At 41.7% G+C, this 22,529-nt stretch overlaps 2 protein-coding genes across 3 annotated transcripts in view; one reads left to right on the top strand and one right to left on the bottom strand.

Moving 5' to 3' along the window:
- The window catches only part of LOC137284583 (rap1 GTPase-GDP dissociation stimulator 1-like), an 81,755-nt gene extending 77,025 nt beyond the window's left edge, over positions 1–4,730 (top strand). Inside the window, exon 15 of one of the 2 annotated variants that reach the window (XM_067816454.1) lies at positions 3,460–4,730. In XM_067816454.1, coding sequence (XP_067672555.1) covers positions 3,460–3,596 — 137 coding nt within the window. In that variant the 3' untranslated portion in view covers positions 3,597–4,730. The remainder of the gene's footprint in view (positions 1–3,459) is intronic. The other variant, XM_067816453.1, reaches the window with a different exon arrangement.
- Positions 4,731–8,493: 3,763 nt separating this feature from the next.
- Positions 8,494–19,823, bottom strand: LOC137284586 (zinc metalloproteinase nas-6-like). Its single transcript, XM_067816458.1, has 8 exons — positions 19,764–19,823; positions 19,207–19,215; positions 18,870–18,900; positions 17,685–17,731; positions 17,019–17,097; positions 12,972–13,107; positions 8,839–9,014; positions 8,494–8,713 (listed from the first exon to the last, which is right to left on the bottom strand). The coding sequence occupies exons 1-8, from the start codon at positions 19,821–19,823 to the stop codon at positions 8,496–8,498; spliced, it is 756 nt and encodes a 251-aa protein (XP_067672559.1). The 3' UTR covers positions 8,494–8,495.
- Positions 19,824–22,529: the final 2,706 nt, after the last annotated feature.

Below are 22,529 nucleotides of genomic sequence, written 5' to 3'. Positions count from 1 at the left end.
TGAGGTGCTCCTTGAGTTGTGCCCCTTGGATCAGTCATCTAAGGTGCTCCTTGAGTTGTGCCCCTTGGATCAGTCATCTAAGGTGCTCCTTGAGTTGTGCCCTTTGAACCAGTCATCTAAGGTGCTCTTTGATTTGTGCCCCTTGGATCAGTCATCTGAGGTGCTCCTTGAGTTGTGCCCTTTGGATCAGTCATCTAAGGTGCTCCTTGAGTTGTATACCCTTGAACCAATCATCTAAGCTGCTCCTGGAGTTGTGCCCCTTGGATCAGTCATTTACGGTGCTCCTTGTGTCGAACCCCTTGGACTACTCATCTAAAGTGCATCTTGAATATGGCCCATCATACCAATTGTCAACATCCAAACTCACTTCCACATGCACCATCTCTGCTGGGGTATAGTTTGCACCATGTCCATGAGTTTGGTGAAGATCCAGGTTATAATTGGGTCTTCAGCAACCCATGCTTGTTGTATGATGCAGATAACAGCATCAGGTGGTCAGACTCACCGACTCGGTTGACACATGTCATCATTTCCCTGTTGCTCAAATTGATGTTCATGTTGTCGAACACTGGATTGTCTGGTCCTGGTTCCATTATCTATAGACCCATGAAGGTCCCAGGGTAGAATAGGCCTTCAGCAACCCATGCTTGCCATAAAAGGCAACTGTGCTTGTCGTAAGAGGTGACTAACGGGATCAGGTGGTCAGGCTCTCTGACTTGGTTGACACATGTCATCGATTCCCAGTTGCACAGATTGATGCTCATGTTGTTGATCACTGGATTGTCTGGTCCAGATTTGATTATTTACAGACTGCTGCCATATAGCTGGAATATTGCTGAGTGCAGCGTAAAATTAAACTCACTCACTCACTCCATTGTTTACATACCATTGCCATAGGGTTGGGATATTGCTGAGTGGCGTTAAACAACAAAAAAGCGAAACAAAGTAAGTTCATGCATGGAGAAAGGTTAAAGGGTTAAACATATGATCATTTTGTAGAAGGCCACATGCAACCACAAACTCAAGAATAATTAAAACACAGTTATCACTTATTCATGATATATAAAATGCATTCCTGATTAAGAAAAAAACAAATGAACAAAATTATAAGCGTATAATTGCAAGTCAGAAGTACAATATTTTGTATTTGGGTTTTCCTCCCCCAAAACAAAGCAGCCACAATGCCGAGGCAGTCAGAGCCGGTTGGTGTGCACTCATGACGTTTTGTTTTTTTCAACATTATAGGTTGAATTGGCATTTCTGATGATTTGTTTTGATAAGTGCATACCGAAAGATATCAGAATCCCCAAGGTTGTGTTTTACGTTGCTTGTGACCTTTAACAGACTTACTAACAGTGGTACGTGTTCACAGAGGATGGAGGACTGTAGTGTATAACAATCCATGAAGTTTGGATGATTGGTGTTATGTGCTGTCTAGTTGTGTAGTGATGCTTACTTAGTCAGCTGTAACCTGACTGTCCTCGTTACAACTGTTGATCAATTCTGCTTAAGTCACAAGGCTTAGCATGCTTTGGAACCATTGGTGTGGTTCCTGTTATTGGCTTCAGTGGAATTCCAAGTTTGAATAGATTACCAACAGCCTACACTGGGTTTAGATCCAACAAACACCCAGTGCATCGGTGGTTCAGGCAAAGTGATTTTTTGAGCTGAAGGTGTCTTAAAAGCAAGAAACTTGTATGTGTCTGTAAAAAATTTGCCTCAAGCTGTAGTACAGTCGTGTGTAGACTAGATGTGACTTGTTTTGTATTGTGTTGTATAACTGGTAACTAGATTCTATTAGCTTCTTCACCTTATTTTATTGGCTACCTTTCCGTACTTCATGTATATATTTCAGCCATGACTGGACTGTGCACTTTATGTCTGGCCTGTTTACTTATAACAGAATATTTGGTCAGATATGGATGATTTGTTTCTGTCTGTCATTGATTCCTGATCATATTTCAGACATCTTGTGGATTTATCACAATGTAATTGAGTGACAGATTCCAGCAACAGATATATAATTTTCCCAAGAAAACATGACAGATGTTAGTCCCTTGGCCATCTGTGTTCATAAACCCTGTAACTTATGTAGTGTCCACCATGTAACATTTAGAAACACTGGATGAATCACTTCCGTTTCATGAAGCCCATTTCTGGCGTCCCCTGTCATGATATTACTGGAATATTGCTAAAAGCTGCACAAAAGTAAACTCATTCATTCTTTTCCAGCTGCAGCCATTGCTCTGCTATTGGTGTTGTATAAGTTAGCCAAAGTAACTTAGATGGAGCTGAGATGGAGCAGACGCAATAATTTGATTGATTGCATATCAATGTGCAATGTTGCCCAAAATACCAATCTCTGGTCTGTCTGATCCACATTGGATTGGTCTACTCTCCACCACCAAACAGCTGGATCATATCATTGGAATACTGCTGACTGCTGGGAGAACAATTTTCTACTGTGTTTATCATATGTGCTTTACCATGAAATGTTTTCTTACACTTGTCCTGATTATGTTAAATGTATTTCATGATGTATTTTTACCTATCCTAACCAAGACTTCAGTCAAACAATGATATTCTGTCCTCTTGATTTCATAAACTATTCTTAGATTAAAAGTACTATGCTAGTGAATGTCCAAGAACAGCGTCTGTCTCTACACATTCTCTGTAACATGCATTCTAATCTGTGTCATATATACAGTAACTCGGAAATATATTTAATCAGTAAACCAGAAAGTCCTATTGTCCAAGTAGGACCATCAAGAGGTTCAAGATCCATGCCTTGTTACTATTGATCTGCCATTTTATAAATACCTGACACTAAATGTGATATATAAATGGAATAAAAATCAATAGGCTCTTTCCCCATCACTTAACCAAATTTTTAATTCATTCCTGCAAATCTGCTTTGAAGTTAAGCATACTTTTCAGTCTTTATAAATATCGATGGTCAATGCCTTGAAGTGATTTGACAGGATCGTCATCAGTATATACTGGATACAAGCGATACAAGATCAGTACATGCTGGATGTGCTGTCATATGATTAGTTGTGTGTGTGAATGAGTGTTGTGCCTTTCAGCTCTGTTTAAAGGTGGTCTCACCAAGGTTACACAATAGTGCATGAATGCTTATTTATACTTTTTTAGCTTATTTCTGTTTCATTTTTCCTAAATGCTGCACCCCCTTCCAGGAAGTGGTCTTGTTGCTGTGACGATCATAACTCTTTTACATAAACGTGACCAATGACAGTCGCAGCGCACGGATTGCTTTGACAAATGGGACCCTGATCTCCTTTTAGACAAAACTCATTATGGAAATAAACTTGCTAATTTGAATGATATAATTTTGGTTCTGAGATTACAGGCGTATTTCTGAAGTGAGTTTATTGTTTGTGCAAATGTAAGTTCACTTCCTTTTGGCTGACAGTTTTGATGTTTGTGTTACTTTTTCAGGTAATCTACGTGAAGAACTTGTCGCCTCTGGAATTGCTGACATCACGAGAGAACTCTCGTTACATGAGGAGGAAAAGGTGAAAGAGGTGGCCAAATCAGTTCTTGCATTCATCGATGACTCACCTGTAAACAGATGAGTCACCTAGAGCAACGACCAATCAAAATCACTGTTTCACGGCACATGCACTGTAAAACATGGACAAGGATGTACAGGTCAGAGTCGAATTTGGAGTGAATGTTATAGGACATTTGTATTGCGGAGTTGAGGTTTATGAAAGTACTGTGTCACAATACTAACCTATTTTATGTTTCGTCCAAAAATGGTTTGGACATTGACAACTCAAATCATGGTATTGCACAGTGAAAAGTTTTGTTAGGAATCAGATGATTTATCGTAACAAATAAATTTACCTGTGAAAATGAGTTTTTGGACAGCGTATACCTATCTACCAATTTAAGGTAGAGAGTTGAATGTGAATGACGACAAGCTGATATGTGTTTTGAGTGACATGTAATGTAAGGGAAATATACACCACACTGGCATCGACATGGAGATAGCAATGTTTGGTCCATATTTTTATCATTCCTGATAGTTGGGATTGAGCATGTGGGCGTATAATCAGAGACGAGAATAATGTCTCTTATCTTTTATGATTGTTTTCTATTTTACCATTGTTTAATATTGTAATGTCCATTTTTTATTTGTCAAACATGGAAACAAAGGTCTACATTCCCATTTGTTCGTTGTTTTTTATTTCTCTTGTTACTGATGACATTTATTTCATGTGACATTTTGATGTTAGTGTCAGAGGTAAATATCCTGTAGTGTACTGTAATCTGTAAGTTGTAATTCTGTTTGTTGAAACTGTTAATGGATAATTGCCATGCTTACAGACATATGACCACACTTGTTTGACTTGACAAGGGAAATGTTCATATTTATGAAATTTACAGTCATCATGATAGTGTAATATCTGCTTCCTTACATCTTAGTTCAGTACTTCCCCTTTGAATGTAGTTTTAGTAAGTAGATGAACAAAATTTAAATGAAAATTTTTATGATGTCTGAAATGGATTTCTGTGTTTTGAAATAAGCAGATGAAAAAGGTTAAGATATACAGACAGATAGCTGTATTTTACATGTCTTTAAGTAGAAGTATCTACACACACTATATGTTAGAATTTATGAACAGATTATATACTTGTTCTTAAAAAAAATACGGGATTTTGGATTTACAAGATTGATAAAATGCAAATGATTAAAGCAAGGAGGAAAGAGATGATGAAGAGAGATTAAGAGAAAATGTGACAATTTATTCCATTTCTTTAAATGTTTAATATGTATCTGGATATATATTACTTTTTCTCGTGTGCATTGGCATTGCTTTGTGGTATGCTTGCAAAGTGGAATATCCCATACTTTTGTTAAGGCTGTATTAAAAATGTGAAATGTTTCTCTGCCATCAGCACATCACTTTTATTTGTGTGCGTAACAATGTTTTATTGCCATTTTACAAAAATAATTTTGACATGGCCTAGTCCTGATCATCCATTTGTCCACTATACAAATGAGTGTCTGTAAGAATGAGTGTTACTGAATCTACAACTCATTCACACATGCTAAACATTCCAAGCTGTAATTCTGAGAAAAAAATGCAAATGTGTTCCTCCTTCATCATTTTTTTTTTTTTTTGGATCAAAAATGACAAAAACATCCCACCACCCTTGTCACATTTGAAAAAAATGAGCCTGAGAAACATTTAACTTTTTTAAAGCAGCCTAGATGGTATATCATTTTGTCCTGTTGATACTTTGTTGTATCTGTGAAGACAGTGTAGGAATGCAGGTTGAGAAACCAACTTGAGTCCAACTTGTCCCAGACAGATATTGCACATTTGAAGTGCCATATTCTCAACCTCTTACACAAACATCTTTGTTGAAACTCCATTAGACAACTGTGCCATATGCTGTCCATTGGCCATCTTGCTGTAAACTGGGTACAAGAGATGATGGACAGAACACTTCTCTGGAGTTTTGTCCATGCAAAGTGTAACATCCAACATATCAGTTGTGAATTAGTGGCTGGTATGAAGCAGATATATATGTCATGTGAGTTTATATTTACAGTCAAATCCCCGTGAGTCGAATCGCTGGGGACCAAGTAAGAAATTCAACTTTTCAAAGTATTTGAGACACAGGTATGTCTATGATGGTAGGAAAAATGGTCGGGACCTACAGGTACTTTGAGTTATGCATAATATTCAAGATGCTGGCATTCGACTCATCAGGATTTGTCTGTATACATTTCTTTCCTGACTATTTTGCCCACTGCTGACAATGGTTAAATGCAGTGGCTACAGAAACGTTTTGCTTGGTGGACCCTTTCATGACCTGTGTCTTTTGAATTTTGGAATATCTCATTGCAAATACAGAAGATGAAGAGAAGAAGTAGGTGAGCTACAGACCCTTGTGGGTATTTGGGGTTTGGGTTTTTCAAATTACTTGTTGTCTCCGCCCCAGATGCCAGTGATGAATTTAATGAATACCACTCTCAGACTTTTGACAGATTATTCTTTGAATAAGTGCTGGTTAAAACTCAAGGTCACAAGATACAAAAGGTTTCAGAATCTCAAAAGACATTCCAACATATGTCTGGAAGGCACACTTGACTGTTTGACAAGGCCCAGATGACAACATGGCTGATATTTGTAATCGCAGCCATAGAGACCTGCCTACAGTGGATATTTGTTACAGGTGTGATATCTATCAGTCACTCTATCCAAAAAAGATGAGGTCATTCATGAGCAGCAAAATATGACATGATCAGTCCCTAACTCTACGTATCATTTCTTAGTGTACTGATTATCATCAGATACTTGTGACCATTGATATGTTTGATCCAAGGCTTCAGTCAGTGTGTATTTTCCTTCTCCACTGTTAGAAACCAGCAAAATTAAACAGTTTAAGTAAACTCAAACTCATTCGTTGTACTTCTTATACTGAGTCTAACAAATCCTTAGTAGAACTTTTTAAATTGACCAATCAGAACACAACTTGCCAAACCGTGAAAGTTGACATTCGCACATGCCTTTTAAATTTTTTATCTCCAAAACGTGTGTACCCAAATAATTCTGAATGGTGTTTTCTGTGTGATCACTTCCAAGTCATGCAAAGTAATCCCACCACAACAGTTTGTAAACAGTCGCTGAAAATAGCGTTTTGGCGATATTCAAGGATGTCAGCTTGCAGAAATATTAGCTAATGGTAACCATGTCATCAAAAAGCCTCAAGCATATATACACTGCAAATATCTGTGTTTTATGTGGATTTTCATTTGTTGAGGTATCTGTGAATTTTAGTAAATCCCACCAAACCCTATACAGTACTCTTTGTCTGATTGGTTAAATCAGTTCGGTCATCATGCATATGATTAGACGGTTATAGGTCACTCAAAGACTAGCAGATGCGACCTTCAACTAAAGGTTTGTTAGACTTAGTGTAGCAGTGTAAGGAATATTACTTAGCCTGAGTTTACTTTGACAGCAAAATGAACAATCCGTACATAGCCCTTAACAACCAGTACCTGTCTCATGTTGAGTCAGATTTGAACTAAAGAACACTCTTTTGCATTTCTTGTATCAACTAATAACAGTATTCCCTGATTTGTCTTTATTTTTTGCTCACTTGTATTTTCTTAAATCTTGTTTGACCTATATTAATAAATAAGATTTAAATGAGGGACCACAACTGAAACAATCAATACCATGGGTGTCACAATCTATTTAAACCTGAAACTAGTCATGTTCCTCTGGAGTACAAGTATTTAAGAAGCTATCTGAAATGTAAATGGAAGAGACAATGTCCAAATAATCCATAAGACCTGAATGCAAAAACAAACTTGATTGTACTGTTGCAACTTTATCATGAGCAAGTGTTTATCGATCGCTATCAAATAGTGATTACAGCAAGTGTTAACAGAAAGGAGAGCATATCCTACACTGTTGGAACCATCACAGATATATGCAAAAGGAAACCAGTTCACCTGAAAGAAATATGTGAACATTCCCCCCAAAATTGGAACTGCATCAGACACCATTTGGCACTGACATAGGATACTTGAAAATATTATTCATGAACATGATAAAACTTCTGAAAGGTTAATGAGGTCTTGAATGTTAAATCATGTACCAACTGAGCAAGAGTTGCATGACTTCTGTGTGAAAGCTTGGTAGAATAAGCATGTATAAATCTACGTGAAACAACATGAAATATGAACACAAAAGTCTGAAGCTTCTGGTAAACTAGCAGAAAAGAATAGCTGATGGTTGGAAGGTTGAAGTCATGGCTTTTGTCATGGAGCCTTCTAGAGACTCAGAATCTTTATCCATAGATGAGAAACATAGACTAACGCTTAATCTCTGAATGTATAATTTTGATTGCGACAAATTCAGAGATTCAGAACTTGAATCTGTATCTATGGTAACCAAGTTCTGTAACAGGAGATCATGGATCCATGTATAAAGTTTCTCCTTACGTTTGTCTTGTCAGATAATGGTGTAGGAAGTTGAAAATCAAATGTTTTGCCAGAATTGATCATTGTTCTTTCATGAGATTGCAAAAAGTCAGTGTATGCAGTATAAGCATAGCATGCTTGTCATGAATGTTTGCCTTTGTTTTCTGGATGGATGTTTACTTGTATATTCAAATCATGTTTGTTTTCTGTCTTTTGTACAAGCAGCTGAAAATAAAAAACTGTGACCATATCCATTGTTTTGTTTCCAACAAGAGAATGGCTATTTATATAATGAGTGAGTTGCGCTCAGGAAAAAGCTCAAAAAACTGCCAACAAAAAGGGATTTGGTTAAGTTACAGGATATTGACTTACAGTTTACCTCCAGCTATACTGGTCTGTCTCAAGTGTGCTCCCACTATGGCATGCAGACTAGACTGGACTAGGGACTAGAACTGAAGGCTGCAGGAACAATTGGACTTGCATCAACTCCCTTTAATGACCAAGCACCCAGTGTATGTACATCTCAACATTCATAGTAGAGCTGAATTTTCTTGATGTCAATAGGACTGAGATGAGTTCTCTGCCCAATAACTGCTCCCCTCTGTTTGACCAGAATGGTTGGCTTCCTGCGGTCGATGGCGAAGCTGTAGGCGTTGTAGTGCATGACAGATTCATAGTCGTAGTGCTGTCCGAGGGTGTCAATCATGGCAGTTGAATATTTGTCAAAGTTGTGCTCATGACCTGAAATGTTGAATCGAGGCTGGCAAAAAATGTCATTTCTGGGATATACATTCGAAACTTTGATACTCTGATAAGAGTGTGAAATAAGATTTGTAAGATTTGACAATGGAAGTGTTTTTCCATACCATGCTGGATATTATCCCACTCAATGGTGACGTAGCTATCTCTGTCTGGGCGGCTCTGTTCGTGCCAGAAACCCAGAGCATGGAGAGTCTCATGCATGATTGTCCCGATTCTGCCGCAGCCACTTCCAAGGGTCACACCAGACATGCTGTGGTGATATCCTACAGGGGTATGGCATCTGGAACATGACAGCGGATATATGGATTCACCATTTAGTTTTGATTTCCCACAGGCAGATACTCCCTTTACAACTTTTTCTGTCATCATTTGCTCCATTACATAGTAACACCACTGTATCAAACCCACACTAATATCCCCATATCACTAATACCTGAATACTTAACCTCGACTAACTCCCAATTATCTCATCCACTCTGACATCTTGCCTCACCCTCACTAGCACCTGTTATCAGCACAAGTATTGTTCATCTACCCTGATCCACCCTCACTAACGCTTACTCATCACCACCAGTATTGTTCACCTACCCTGCTCCACCCTCACTAACACCCGCTCATCAGCACCAGGAGCTCAGTTTCAGGGTGTTCAACTTTGTGTCAGTGGGACATTGTGATTGTTCACCTACCCCAATCCACCCTCACTAACACCTGCTCATCTGCACACGTATTGTTCACCTACCCCAATCCACGCTCACAAACACCTGCTCATCTGCACACGTATTGTTCACCTACCCCAATCCACGCTCACAAACACCTGCTCATCTGCACACGTATTGTTCACCTACCCCAATCCATGCTCACAAACACCTGCTCATCTGCACACGTATTGTTCACCTACCCCAATCCACGCTCACAAACACCTGCTCATCTGCACACGTATTGTTCACCTACCCCAATCCACCCTCACAAACACCTGCTCATCTGCACACGTATTGTTCACCTACCCCAATCCACCCTCACAAACACCTGCTCATCTGCACACGTATTGTTCACCTACCCCAATCCACGCTCACAAACACCTGCTCATCTGCACACGTATTGTTCACCTACCCCAATCCACGCTCACAAACACCTGCTCATCTGCACACGTATTGTTCACCTACCCCAATCCACGCTCACAAACACCTGCTCATCTGCACACGTATTGTTCACCTACCCCAATCCACGCTCACAAACACCTGCTCATCTGCACACGTATTGTTCACCTACCCCAATCCACCCTCACAAACACCTGCTCATCTGCACACGTATTGTTCACCTACCCCAATCCACGCTCACAAACACCTGCTCATCTGCACACGTATTGTTCACCTACCCCAATCCACCCTCACAAACACCTGCTCATCTGCACACGTATTGTTCACCTACCCCAATCCACGCTCACAAACACCTGCTCATCTGCACACGTATTGTTCACCTACCCCAATCCACCCTCACAAACACCTGCTCATCTGCACACGTATTGTTCACCTACCCCAATCCACGCTCACAAACACCTGCTCATCTGCACACGTATTGTTCACCTACCCCAATCCACCCTCACAAACACCTGCTCATCTGCACACGTATTGTTCACCTACCCCAATCCACGCTCACAAACACCTGCTCATCTGCACACGTATTGTTCACCTACCCCAATCCACCCTCACAAACACCTGCTCATCTGCACACGTATTGTTCACCTACCCCAATCCACCCTCACAAACACCTGCTCATCTGCACACGTATTGTTCACCTACCCCGATCCACGCTCACTAACACCTGCTCATCTGCACACGTATTGTTCACCTACCCCAATCCACGCTCACAAACACCTGCTCATCTGCACACATATTGTTCACCTACCCCAATCCACCCTCACAAACACCTGCTCATCTGCACACGTATTGTTCACCTACCCCGATCCACCCTCACTAACACCTGCTCATCTGCACACGTATTGTTCACCTACCCCGATCCACGCTCACAAACACCTGCTCATCTGCACACGTATTGTTCACCTACCCCAATCCACCCTCACAAACACCTGCTCATCTGCACACGTATTGTTCACCTACCCCGATCCACCCTCACTAACACCTGCTCATCAGCACCAGTATTGTTCACCTACCCCAATCCACGCTCACTAACACCTGCTCATCTGCACACGTATTGTTCACCTACCCCGATCCACCCTCACTAACACCTGCTCATCAGCACCAGTATTGTTCACCTACCCCAATCCACGCTCACTAACACCTGCTCATCTGCACACGTATTGTTCACCTACCCCGATCCACCCTCACTAACACCTGCTCATCAGCACCAGTATTGTTCACCTACCCCAATCCACGCTCACTAACACCTGCTCATCTGCACACGTATTGTTCACCTACCCCAATCCACGCTCACAAACACCTGCTCATCTGCACACGTATTGTTCACCTACCCCAATCCACCCTCACAAACACCTGCTCATCTGCACACGTATTGTTCACCTACCCCAATCCACGCTCACAAACACCTGCTCATCTGCACACGTATTGTTCACCTACCCCAATCCACGCTCACAAACACCTGCTCATCTGCACACGTATTGTTCACCTACCCCAATCCACCCTCACAAACACCTGCTCATCTGCACACGTATTGTTCACCTACCCCAATCCACGCTCACAAACACCTGCTCATCTGCACACGTATTGTTCACCTACCCCAATCCACCCTCACAAACACCTGCTCATCTGCACACGTATTGTTCACCTACCCCGATCCACCCTCACTAACACCTGCTCATCTGCACACGTATTGTTCACCTACCCCAATCCACCCTCACAAACACCTGCTCATCTGCACACGTATTGTTCACCTACCCCAATCCACGCTCACAAACACCTGCTCATCTGCACACGTATTGTTCACCTACCCCAATCCACGCTCACAAACACCTGCTCATCTGCACACGTATTGTTCACCTACCCCAATCCACCCTCACAAACACCTGCTCATCTGCACACGTATTGTTCACCTACCCCGATCCACGCTCACAAACACCTGCTCATCTGCACACGTATTGTTCACCTACCCCAATCCACGCTCACAAACACCTGCTCATCTGCACACGTATTGTTCACCTACCCCAATCCACCCTCACAAACACCTGCTCATCTGCACACGTATTGTTCACCTACCCCGATCCACCCTCACTAACACCTGCTCATCTGCACACGTATTGTTCACCTACCCCAATCCACGCTCACAAACACCTGCTCATCTGCACACGTATTGTTCACCTACCCCAATCCACGCTCACAAACACCTGCTCATCTGCACACGTATTGTTCACCTACCCCAATCCACCCTCACTAACACCTGCTCATCAGCACCAGTATTGTTCACCTACCCCAATCCACGCTCACAAACACCTGCTCATCTGCACACGTATTGTTCACCTACCCCAATCCACGCTCACAAACACCTGCTCATCTGCACACGTATTGTTCACCTACCCCAATCCACGCTCACAAACACCTGCTCATCTGCACACGTATTGTTCACCTAGCCCGATCCACCCTCACTAACACCTGCTCATCTGCACACGTATTGTTCACCTACCCCAATCCTCGCTCACAATCATCCGCTCGTCTGCACACGTATTGTTCATCTACCCCAATCCACCCTCACTAACACCTTCTCATCTGCACACGTATTGTTCACCTACCCCAATCCACCCTCACTAACACCTGCTCATCTGCACACGTATTGTTCACCTACCCCAATCCACCCTCACAAACACCTGCTCATCTGCACACGTATTGTTCACCTACCCCAATCCACGCTCACAAACACCTGCTCATCTGCACACGTATTGTTCACCTACCCCAATCCACGCTCACAAACACCTGCTCATCTGCACACGTATTGTTCACCTACCCCAATCCACCCTCACAAACACCTGCTCATCTGCACACGTATTGTTCACCTACCCCAATCCACCCTCACTAACACCTGCTCATCTGCACACGTATTGTTCACCTACCCCAATCCACCCTCACAAACACCTGCTCATCTGCACACGTATTGTTCACCTACCCCAATCCACGCTCACAAACACCTGCTCATCTGCACACGTATTGTTCACCTACCCCAATCCACCCTCACTAACACCTGCTCATCAGCACCAGTATTGTTCACCTACCCCGATCCACCCTGGTACTTGATGTAAGCTGTCTCATGGGTACGTGGTTTAAAGGTGATACAAGCTTTGCCGTTATGCTTGGTTTTGTCGGAGATGGTCTGCATGGCCTGGTGGATTGTATGCTGTTCTGAAGAAGCTAAAAAGACAACAGCCAGGCTATTCTCGAAACGTTCGTAACCTTTCGAACTTCGTAAGTCCATTCTTAAGACACTGGCTACGATCAAAGTTACGAATTTTTAGGGCTACGAACGTTTGGAGAATAAGGGCCCAGAATATTATTAATTACCACAAGACATGGCTCCTTACGCGTTTCCTGGTGAACAACAAGCTATGCGCCCTCTGACTAAGCCTTTGAAGGGAAACGGGTGGGTAATGATTTAGTAGGATAATAGGGGCTGCGGTACCCGGGTAGAAAATATGGACCCGTCCCAGCCCAACCTCTAGCTGGAGCTCCAGTAATAAAATGAGGATTAGTGAGGTACACAACACGAGAACCTGTTCTCTGGCTGTTTAAGGGAACGCATCTGTGTTTTATGTGGACGCGATATTTGGACATGTGGTGACGGGAACATGGTAATGATTCAAGCAGGTGCTTGTCAAGACATCATGATCCATTTCATCAGGATATTATCAAGATGTCATCAAAACATCAACACAGTAAGAGGATTGGCGTACCCGGATTTTCCGACAACAAACCCTCTCGTTTAGAAGCACATGGACCACAATTCGGATATTTTTTATTACGGGCTTCTAATCAGTTCCAAAGTGCTACATCGAATATGAACAGTCGACTACAAGGCTGACTCTGATACAATGTAGGTTTGGAGGAGGGTGACATGGATGTAGACGATGATGGCGCATGCGACGTTGATGACGAAGGTCGTTTCGGAGAAATTGAGCTGCTTGATTGACTTGTTAGAAACCCCATAGATGATGGCGCAAGTGGTGTCGACTGCGATGGCCTGCCTCGTTTGAATCCCATAGTTCTCGTGACCAATTTGTAAACATTACAGAGTTACAAGAGTTACATTAGAGTTTGTATACGTTCCATTTCACTGCATAGTCATTGCAATATTCGTGAAAGTAATATGAAGATATCCTTCACTTATTGCCGTGAGATTTTTATTCCATATGATTGTCGCTGTGAAAAACATTCCGACTAAAAACCCATTTTTCCAGGTATAAGCCGGGGCTTCTAACTGACGTCAAACCGTATAGAAGCCCTGGGCTTGCTTTCGTAAAACCCCGGTATGTTTTGTTCTTTCAAAAACACCAGAAAAATCGTCTGTCATGGACAACTTGAAAGTTGCCTACAAACCCCTTAGGGAAGTATGTAAAGTTATCAGAAAAAAATTATTCCCTGACAATGGTAAAAACGATTATTTCCCAGTTTGGTTGGTCTTTTCAACTGTCTGGTTCGTATGGGTTTTGGTTTTGTTGTAAACGTTACCCAGTTCAAGAAACATCTGCATATTTCCTGAACTAGAAACTTAAAGGTCACATGCAACCAAAAAATCAAACATAATTAAAACACATTTATCACTTATTCATGACATATAATATACATTGCTGCTTTTAAAAAAACAAATAAACAAAATTATAAGCGTACAATCGCGATTCGAAAGTGCAATATTTTGTACTTGGGCTTACTTCCCCCGAAACGAAGCCCTCGGGAGACCGAACCCAGTCATAGCGGGTGGATATGCACTCAAGTGTAACGACGGTTTCCGATTGGCTGTTCCATTTGCTGACATGCTGAGGGTTCATTGTGTGTACAGAAAGATGATCTGTTTGATGGGCATTTTAGAAGTATAGCCAGTCACAAGAAAGTAAGATTCTTTGTGGATAACAACTTCTTTTTGTGTACTTGATGCGTCGTTTCAGTATGGATTCATATTCTGTTGTCAAGCAAAATCATATACACCAAAAGAAGTCGATATCCATGACGAATGTATATAGAGATGTTAGGTTTTGAAAATACATGTTCTCTGAATTTGCGCTCGATCCAATAAAAAATCATGTCAGTAGAGATGGTAAACTACTGCGTGGCTCCAGCCATCTGTCATTCGTCCAAGTACAAAACAGGACTGGAATCTGGAGTTTGCACAAGTTTCCGTCACATCCAGTCATCCGAATAAAATGAATGTAGTTTGTTTGCAACCCACAGACATAAAAACATGTCATGTGTATCACACGTGCCTAATTACATAATGTGGCAGACACGGGACTTGGGTGCACGAGTCATAAATCAACTTACAATTATTTTCTTTATGTCGTATAGTCTGATAGGTGTTAAGTTCAAATTGCACGTTGTCAATGATTGAAGCTGTGTATTGCATGTTGTCTTTAGCAGACAGGCAGACAGACATATAGGTGTGAATAAACGAGACACTGAGTTTACTCTGTGACAGAGACTGCTTGCCACAGTCAACAATTGCAAGTTGTTTTACGTAACGAGTAGATTATGTACTTGTTTGTGTACACAACCGAGATTAGACTATTGCTCACGACCTCAGACGCTGGGCATGCATACTGTTTCAAGCTCCGCGAACCTATTCACTGCGCATGCGTTATGGACGCAGCGCAGCACAGCTGTTGAAACCAGTTTTCCCCCCAGCGCTGGGGGGAATTTAGTGAAACGTTTGAACTCCGATTTCGCGGGCTTTTTTTCATCGCGTTTTTTTTCAACTTTACAGGTTGAATTGGCATTTTTTATGATTTGTTTCGGTAAGTGCACACCGAAAGGTACCAGAATCTGCAAAGTTGTATTTTACGTTGCATGTGACCTTTAAAATACGCAGTGCCCCTATCCACGTGAATAGCATTAAACAGCTGTATAAAGTAGTATGTACTGTAGATGTCCAACTGGCAAAGAAAAACGAAGATATATTTCTTTCGACAGATGTTGTTCAAAGCTTTAATGTGTTGATATCGATTTTGCGTGTTCAAACTAAATCCAATTGACACTAAATCTATCTACAGCTGAAAGTAAATTGAAGGGGTCTCCTTTTAGACGTGCACACGTAATCCAACTATATATCGTATTTTATTGCAAAAGTGTCATACTGTTTCGCAAAGGTTTTCCCATTTTATGAACTGTGAACAAGTCCAAACACCTTGTCATTGAATAGATATGTAATAAAAAGAAGTCATTTCTGCACACGTCATCAATTTAAGCCATTGTAAAACATCCAGCAGAAATTAAAGAGGTTTTGGACAATATATTACATTTGTTTTGTTAACGGTATACAAATTTCATTCGGGATTGATGCAGTCAGATTGCCAGTGGCAATCAGAGAGGAAAAAAAACAAATTATCAGGATTGAAAAACAATATTTGGTTATTTTTCTAAAGACAATCTTTTCCTTTCACACATACACAATCATGCAACCAATTCTGTTACGCTGCGGTACGATCGCTCTGCGAACGGCAGCCATCCACTTTTGAGTAACGTAAGACCACCTTGCCATGTCGCGATGCCATCGCGGACAACCCATAATCAGGGACAACCCATATCGCGATTCCATCACGGAGAACCCATATCACGATGGCGTCACGGACAAGCCATACAAACAGAAATTTGTATACCACGACATGTAGATGTTAGCCGTCTTTCACGATTTCCCAAATGCGACTTGGTTGTAGATGCATCTGTGACCGTTGATGCCTTCTATATAGTGTTACCGAACAAGTGGTTCTTCAAACACTGCCCTGATTGCAAGGACATCTCCTTTCAAGTATGACATCCTTTGATCCTGCTTTGTGTGCGTCCTATCCTTGACAAACTTTGAGTACACATGCGACCTTGCTATCTTGTTAATCAACACGGTATAAGACACTTTGTTAAAACAAAACCTTTGTGTGGTATATCGTATTATAAACACAGGGAATAGAAAGTTCCATGATCAAAGTGAAATGGAACCACTGTGACAACAGAAGATATGTTCGCCATCGTTGTTTTCAATACACATCGAATGTTACGATAATTCATCATATTACTAGCGTCTTTTACATATACACACACAACAACTATATTCATATACGCACAGAAGTGGTGAGTGTCGATGACGTAGGGCACCACGCCTCCTGGCCATCTGTAATTTCTGTTCCTGTAGGCATTGCGGTCCTGAAACATTAACAGGACCTGTAGAACGAAGCTACAACATGTCTCTATAGGCATGTCCTGAAACATTAACAGGACCTGTAGAACGAAGCTACAACATGTCTCTATAGGCATGTCCTGAAACATCAACAGACATTGTAGGACGAGGATACAACATGTCTCTATAGGCATGTCCCGAAACATTAACAGACATTGTAGGACGAGGATACAACATGTCTCTATAGGCATGTCCTGAAACATTAACAGACATTGTAGGACGAGGATACAGGTCACAGTGGGAATTACTGGCTCGAGGGTCATGCGCGGGATTTTCATAACCTACATTTTTCGTGAGAATTACTGCTCCGAAGGATTTCGAAAGATTTGTAGAATCTGCTTGTTTACATGAAAATTAAGGGTCTGAATCAACCAAAGAATCTGTTGACCCACTTGTTCCCGTGAGAATTGAAGCCTCGAAACACATTTTTGCTATTTATGTAAAGTAACTATAGTAACATACAAAGTTGGCTGATATATTGACCATGTGCATGCTGGGTCAATAAACGCAAATGCAAGAGGTTTAAATCTTCATATTTCTAAAACACTCTCACCAGTGGGCTCTGTCCAGGTCTAAGCTCGATATCTCCCTCAAAGAGACCTGAAATAAATTGTCAAATTAGTGATCCAATGGCATGATTGTTAAACTAGCTAACACTATGGACAAACGAGAATTTTTTACCTTTCCCAGCGCGTATTCATCACGTTTCCATGTATCAGGTGAACGTCTTCACCGCCAGTGGTATAGAAATAAGACTTGAGTTTGTCAATGACTGGAACCAATATCGCTCGTGTTCTCTCAACAAAATAGAGAATTGAGCCGATTAATCTGGAGTAGCCTCCCCTTATTGCAACGACCGCACCACGATGACAATGGGTGTATGAGTGAGTGAGTATGGTCTTACTCTGCCTGGGGCAATATTCAGTCCTGGATATTTCTGTTTCCGTTCAATGTTCGAATCGGTAGATGAGTGAAGAAGTGTTTTATGACGTTCTCAGTAATGTTCAAGCTGCACCATGCCACGACTTAACCTATAACCACATCGAGTTAATCAACTGGTTCTCAACAGGGAAACCCCATGCTGCCCCTGGGTCGATTGACTGAGACCATTCATGTTATAAGTCACATTACATGGTATGGTCCACCCAATCCTCATTGCAACTGACAGTGTTTTCCGGAAACCAGCGTTCCCGGGAGAGCGCACCGGCCGTCATGCCTAAAAACTCTAAACTTGTTGTTACCCTGCCTGGCTGGGCTTTATGGTGATATTACAAGCACGGTGTCAGTGTACTCTGTCTGAGGGGGATATCACAGCTATTCATCGTCATTGTATCCGTGCTCTGTAATACCGACAGAGGACCTCACTAGTACAAGTCGCCACAAATAAGTGGATTCACATCTCTGGGTGAAACTGTCACGGCCCCCTTTCACGTTGCAACGTTTGCTCATGTTAACCTTAACTCCCATTCTTTAAGATAGCATTATGGTGACTTCATGAAAGGTGCCCTGTGTTCCGAACCTCAAAGTTTTCGTAACGTTACGACCTGTCGTAACTCTTTTTCTAACCATAGGATTACGAATGCCGTAGGGCTACAAATGCTTCGTTGATCGCATCCCTGGAGACACATCCTGACTTGAAATCGTCACAGGGGTGTGAATAATGACAATACGGATGCTGGACTCTCCAATACAATTTGCTAAATCTGTGTTTAAGAAGGATCAATGGAAGCTAACTCACCTGGGTTTTCCTCCGGGAAATCCTCATTGAACTCTGAAAGAACAATACAACTGAATAATACATGCATTTGTCATCATTATCAGGAGGTAGAGAGAGTTCCCTGGTCAGGGGTAGATACAGACACTGTATTTTAAGATAGAGTTAGGTTACATAAACCGCTACCGGACTGTTTCCAAATAAACACGCGAGAACCTGCTGTTACACGTGTGTTAAAATGTTAAGTGTGCTGTCAAAACATATTATACTTGTATTACTGACGATTCACATAAAGAACAGGGTCTTGAGACACAAACATTGCATTCGTAACATTTCGACCGGTCTTAACTGTATAGTTTACCAGCTGGGCCTTGATTTTCTCTCATAGCGCTAAGGTAGTCGTAAGTGCTATGCATTAACATTACCATAAGACTCTCTTAACGCTAGGAGACAATATTGTGTTGTATTAGATGAAATATCCATGACACTCATGTTGTTATGTCTAAATAAGCGATATGCGTGTACATTGATGCATTGTTTTGAATAAAAATTTTCCATTAAAAGGCGTGCAAGAACTGCTTTTATAAGGCATTCCGAAACACTGTTGTTGAAATGATTACTTTATCCCACCTTGTATCTCCGGGACCTGAAAAGACAAAGCGAAACGATTTTCAAAAGTTTGGTAACAGACAAGTCATGCTTCATCCAATGAGGGACAGTTGTTAAGCCATGCCTACAGGTTCGATTCCCATCAAGTATGATGCTCACTGCCTGCTCCACAGCGTGCATACGTGTAGCACTGCCAGACCCGCATAGCAAAAGACACCCAGTCAATGATGTGGGGCCATTATTAATTTAAAGAACAACCCCAGTATGCGCAAGTACTCAGGAGATATCGAGTATGGTTGGTTAGTTTACCTGCCCGAGAGGCACAGCGAGGGAGTACCCCAAACACAGGACAGTGATCACCCACAACATATCACCTCGAGGTCTTAACACCAAAATGATACACCTACGTTGACCACCGAACAGACAGGTGCCTTGTTCAGGGAGTGGATGGCAGGATCGACAGTCCTTATCACAAACTTGTATAATTCATGTTTAAATCTTTTTGTACAAAATGTGATATAAATTAAGACGTACATTGAGACCTGTCTACAGCAAGAGCTGTATATGAATTTCTAGACTTTGCTGCAGCCGCAACATAGATGTGTTTATGCAGCTCTGAAGAAGCTGCAGCAAGAACATCCATATGTTTAAATACATACCTTGAACCTGGCTACAGAACATAGGTGAGATGGTTAAAGCGCCAGGCCAGTGATTCAGCGAAAACAAACTTGGAGTCAGCTTTGTGTGCAGACTCTTTCAGTGTTGTCACAACCCCTAGTGCGCAGTACACAATCATGTGCACTTAAAAGAACCCACGAATCCGTTGGTATATGGCCAGATGGCGGCCACATGAACACGTGCATACACCTATTTGCAGGTACAGCAACGTGCAGTAAACTTGGACAAAGTACTGTGAGTATGTGTCCCAGTCCACCCAACTGTGAATTGGGTACCTCGTTAGAATGAGAGAGTGGTATGTTATTCCCTGAACCAAACGTACATCACCCAGTTAGGGCTGACCCCCGAAGCTGGTTTTCTTACTGGGTTACAGCAAGACAAGAAAATTCAATCTTTCACTTCCGCAGCCAAGTGAGCCTTCCTCCGGTAGTCAAACCAACCTTATTGGAGATGGGACTTGCCCCAGGGGAAGGCACAGAACCCGGCCAAGAATATCTTGGTCAAAACATCTCAAATCCACACTACGTGAGTGTGCGATGGCGACTGGATGGCCTGATAATCCATGTATTAATGGCAAGTCGCTTAAGCTGCATTGGGACAATGCCATGCCCATGTATGCTTACCTGACAGAGCAAAATCTACGAGATCAACTCCGGCGGCATAAACATCTCATGTCCCGTGAGCCAGTTCAATCCACAACTGGTGCCCGTCAGGAACCTTTGCAAGAGCAAAGTGCACAAGTGGCAGCAGACCCCAAACTTCTGATGGACGTCCGTGTCAACCTCTTTCCTCTTCCTGATGGAAACTCTTCTCAGAAAGAGCCAATTGGCCCCGAAATTTTGGACCCTCACTCTTCCTCTTCTTCAGTTGCAGACCTTACCGAAAATCCTGTGTACATTCTGTTTACATCTATTTATAAGGAAATTTGTGATTTACCTTTAAAGAAACGGAAATTAAATGAAATTGATTTACTTAATGAAATTATCTCTCTAAAACTCCCTGCAGAATGTTCATTACATGAAATATATTGTTGTATCTATGCTGCCGCTCGAACTTTGGAGGAGCTTCACACAGTTTCCAAAGAAAAATCTCCCTATACTAAGAACAATAAACCAAGAAAAAACCGGTTTCAAGTTAAAGTAACAGAAACTAGAAAACATATTTCCTGGATAGAGCTGTGCCTGAAATTAGGATCATCAGGGAATCCCATGTCTAAACGACAAAAGGCAATTTAGAGAAAATTAAAATTACAGTACAAGACAACAGAAGAAAAGGTACTTCTCCAAATTGTCGATTCCCTCAAGGCAAAAATAAAACTTTGGACTGAAAGAAAGAAAAAATGGGAAAAGAGAAACAAATTTATCAAACAAAATAAACTATTTAGAAATAATGAAAAGCAATTTTACAGGCAACTCAAGACAAGTGGTGTTGATGAGCATGACAAACGGCCTCCCATGGCTGCCAATGAAAGGTTCTGGAAACAGTTGTGGTCTATACCCGGCAACTGTAACCTGGAGGCACCATGGGTCAGTGATTATGACCATGCAATGCATGAGAGAGTATCTAGGTCGTTTGTGTGTTACATCTCACCAGATTGCCTGAAAAGTGTCATTAAAAAGTCCAAATCTAATACAGCTCCAGGGCCTGATGGCATTCGAAACCGGTATTGGAAACTGATTCCCTGTGTCCAAGCACCATTACTTCACTGTTTCAATTCTCTTGTGGACACAGGTGATGTTCCTCCATGGTTCTGCAAAGGTCGCACAATACTTCTCCCCAAAAAGGGAGACTTGACTGATCCCAAACACTTCCGCCCTATCACGTGTTTGAATACTCAATATAAATTATTCACAGGGTGTTTGACAAACCTCGTGTCATCTTACTGCTCGTCCAATGAGATAATTTACAGAGAGCAGAAGGGGGCGAGAAAGGGATGTTGGGGGTGCAAGGATCAACATTTTGTACAGAGAATGATTTTGGAAGAGGCTAAAACGCATCACCGCAACCTCTCCATATGCTGGATAGACTACAAAAAGGTATTTTTGAAGTCTCTTCAGTGTTTTGATGAGTTGCTGGTCGACTCAACTTGAGATGTATTCGCAAGGGCAGGTGCATTTGAAACGTGGTAAGGTAACTAATGATGGATCGGTCATGTTACAAGGGGGAGGAGTATTTGAACATCTTGTGGAAGATCAGGCATACACCTGTCTTGGAATGCAAATTCGAGACAAGCTCCAGAATGCCCAGATTCAAGGTAAACTTCGGGCCGAATATAAATCTCGTTTAAAGAAAATCTTGAGTTCAGAGCTAAATGCTCGAAACGAGGTCAAAACTACCAATACTTTTGCTGTGCCAGTCCTTTCCTATTCCTTTGGAGTAGTTGATTGGACAAAACAA

The sequence above is a fragment of the Haliotis asinina genome, chromosome 5, assembly GCF_037392515.1.
Source record: "Haliotis asinina isolate JCU_RB_2024 chromosome 5, JCU_Hal_asi_v2, whole genome shotgun sequence".
NCBI classification, from domain to species: Eukaryota; Metazoa; Mollusca; class Gastropoda; order Lepetellida; family Haliotidae; genus Haliotis; species Haliotis asinina.
This window is presented reverse-complemented; position numbering and strand designations above follow the sequence as displayed.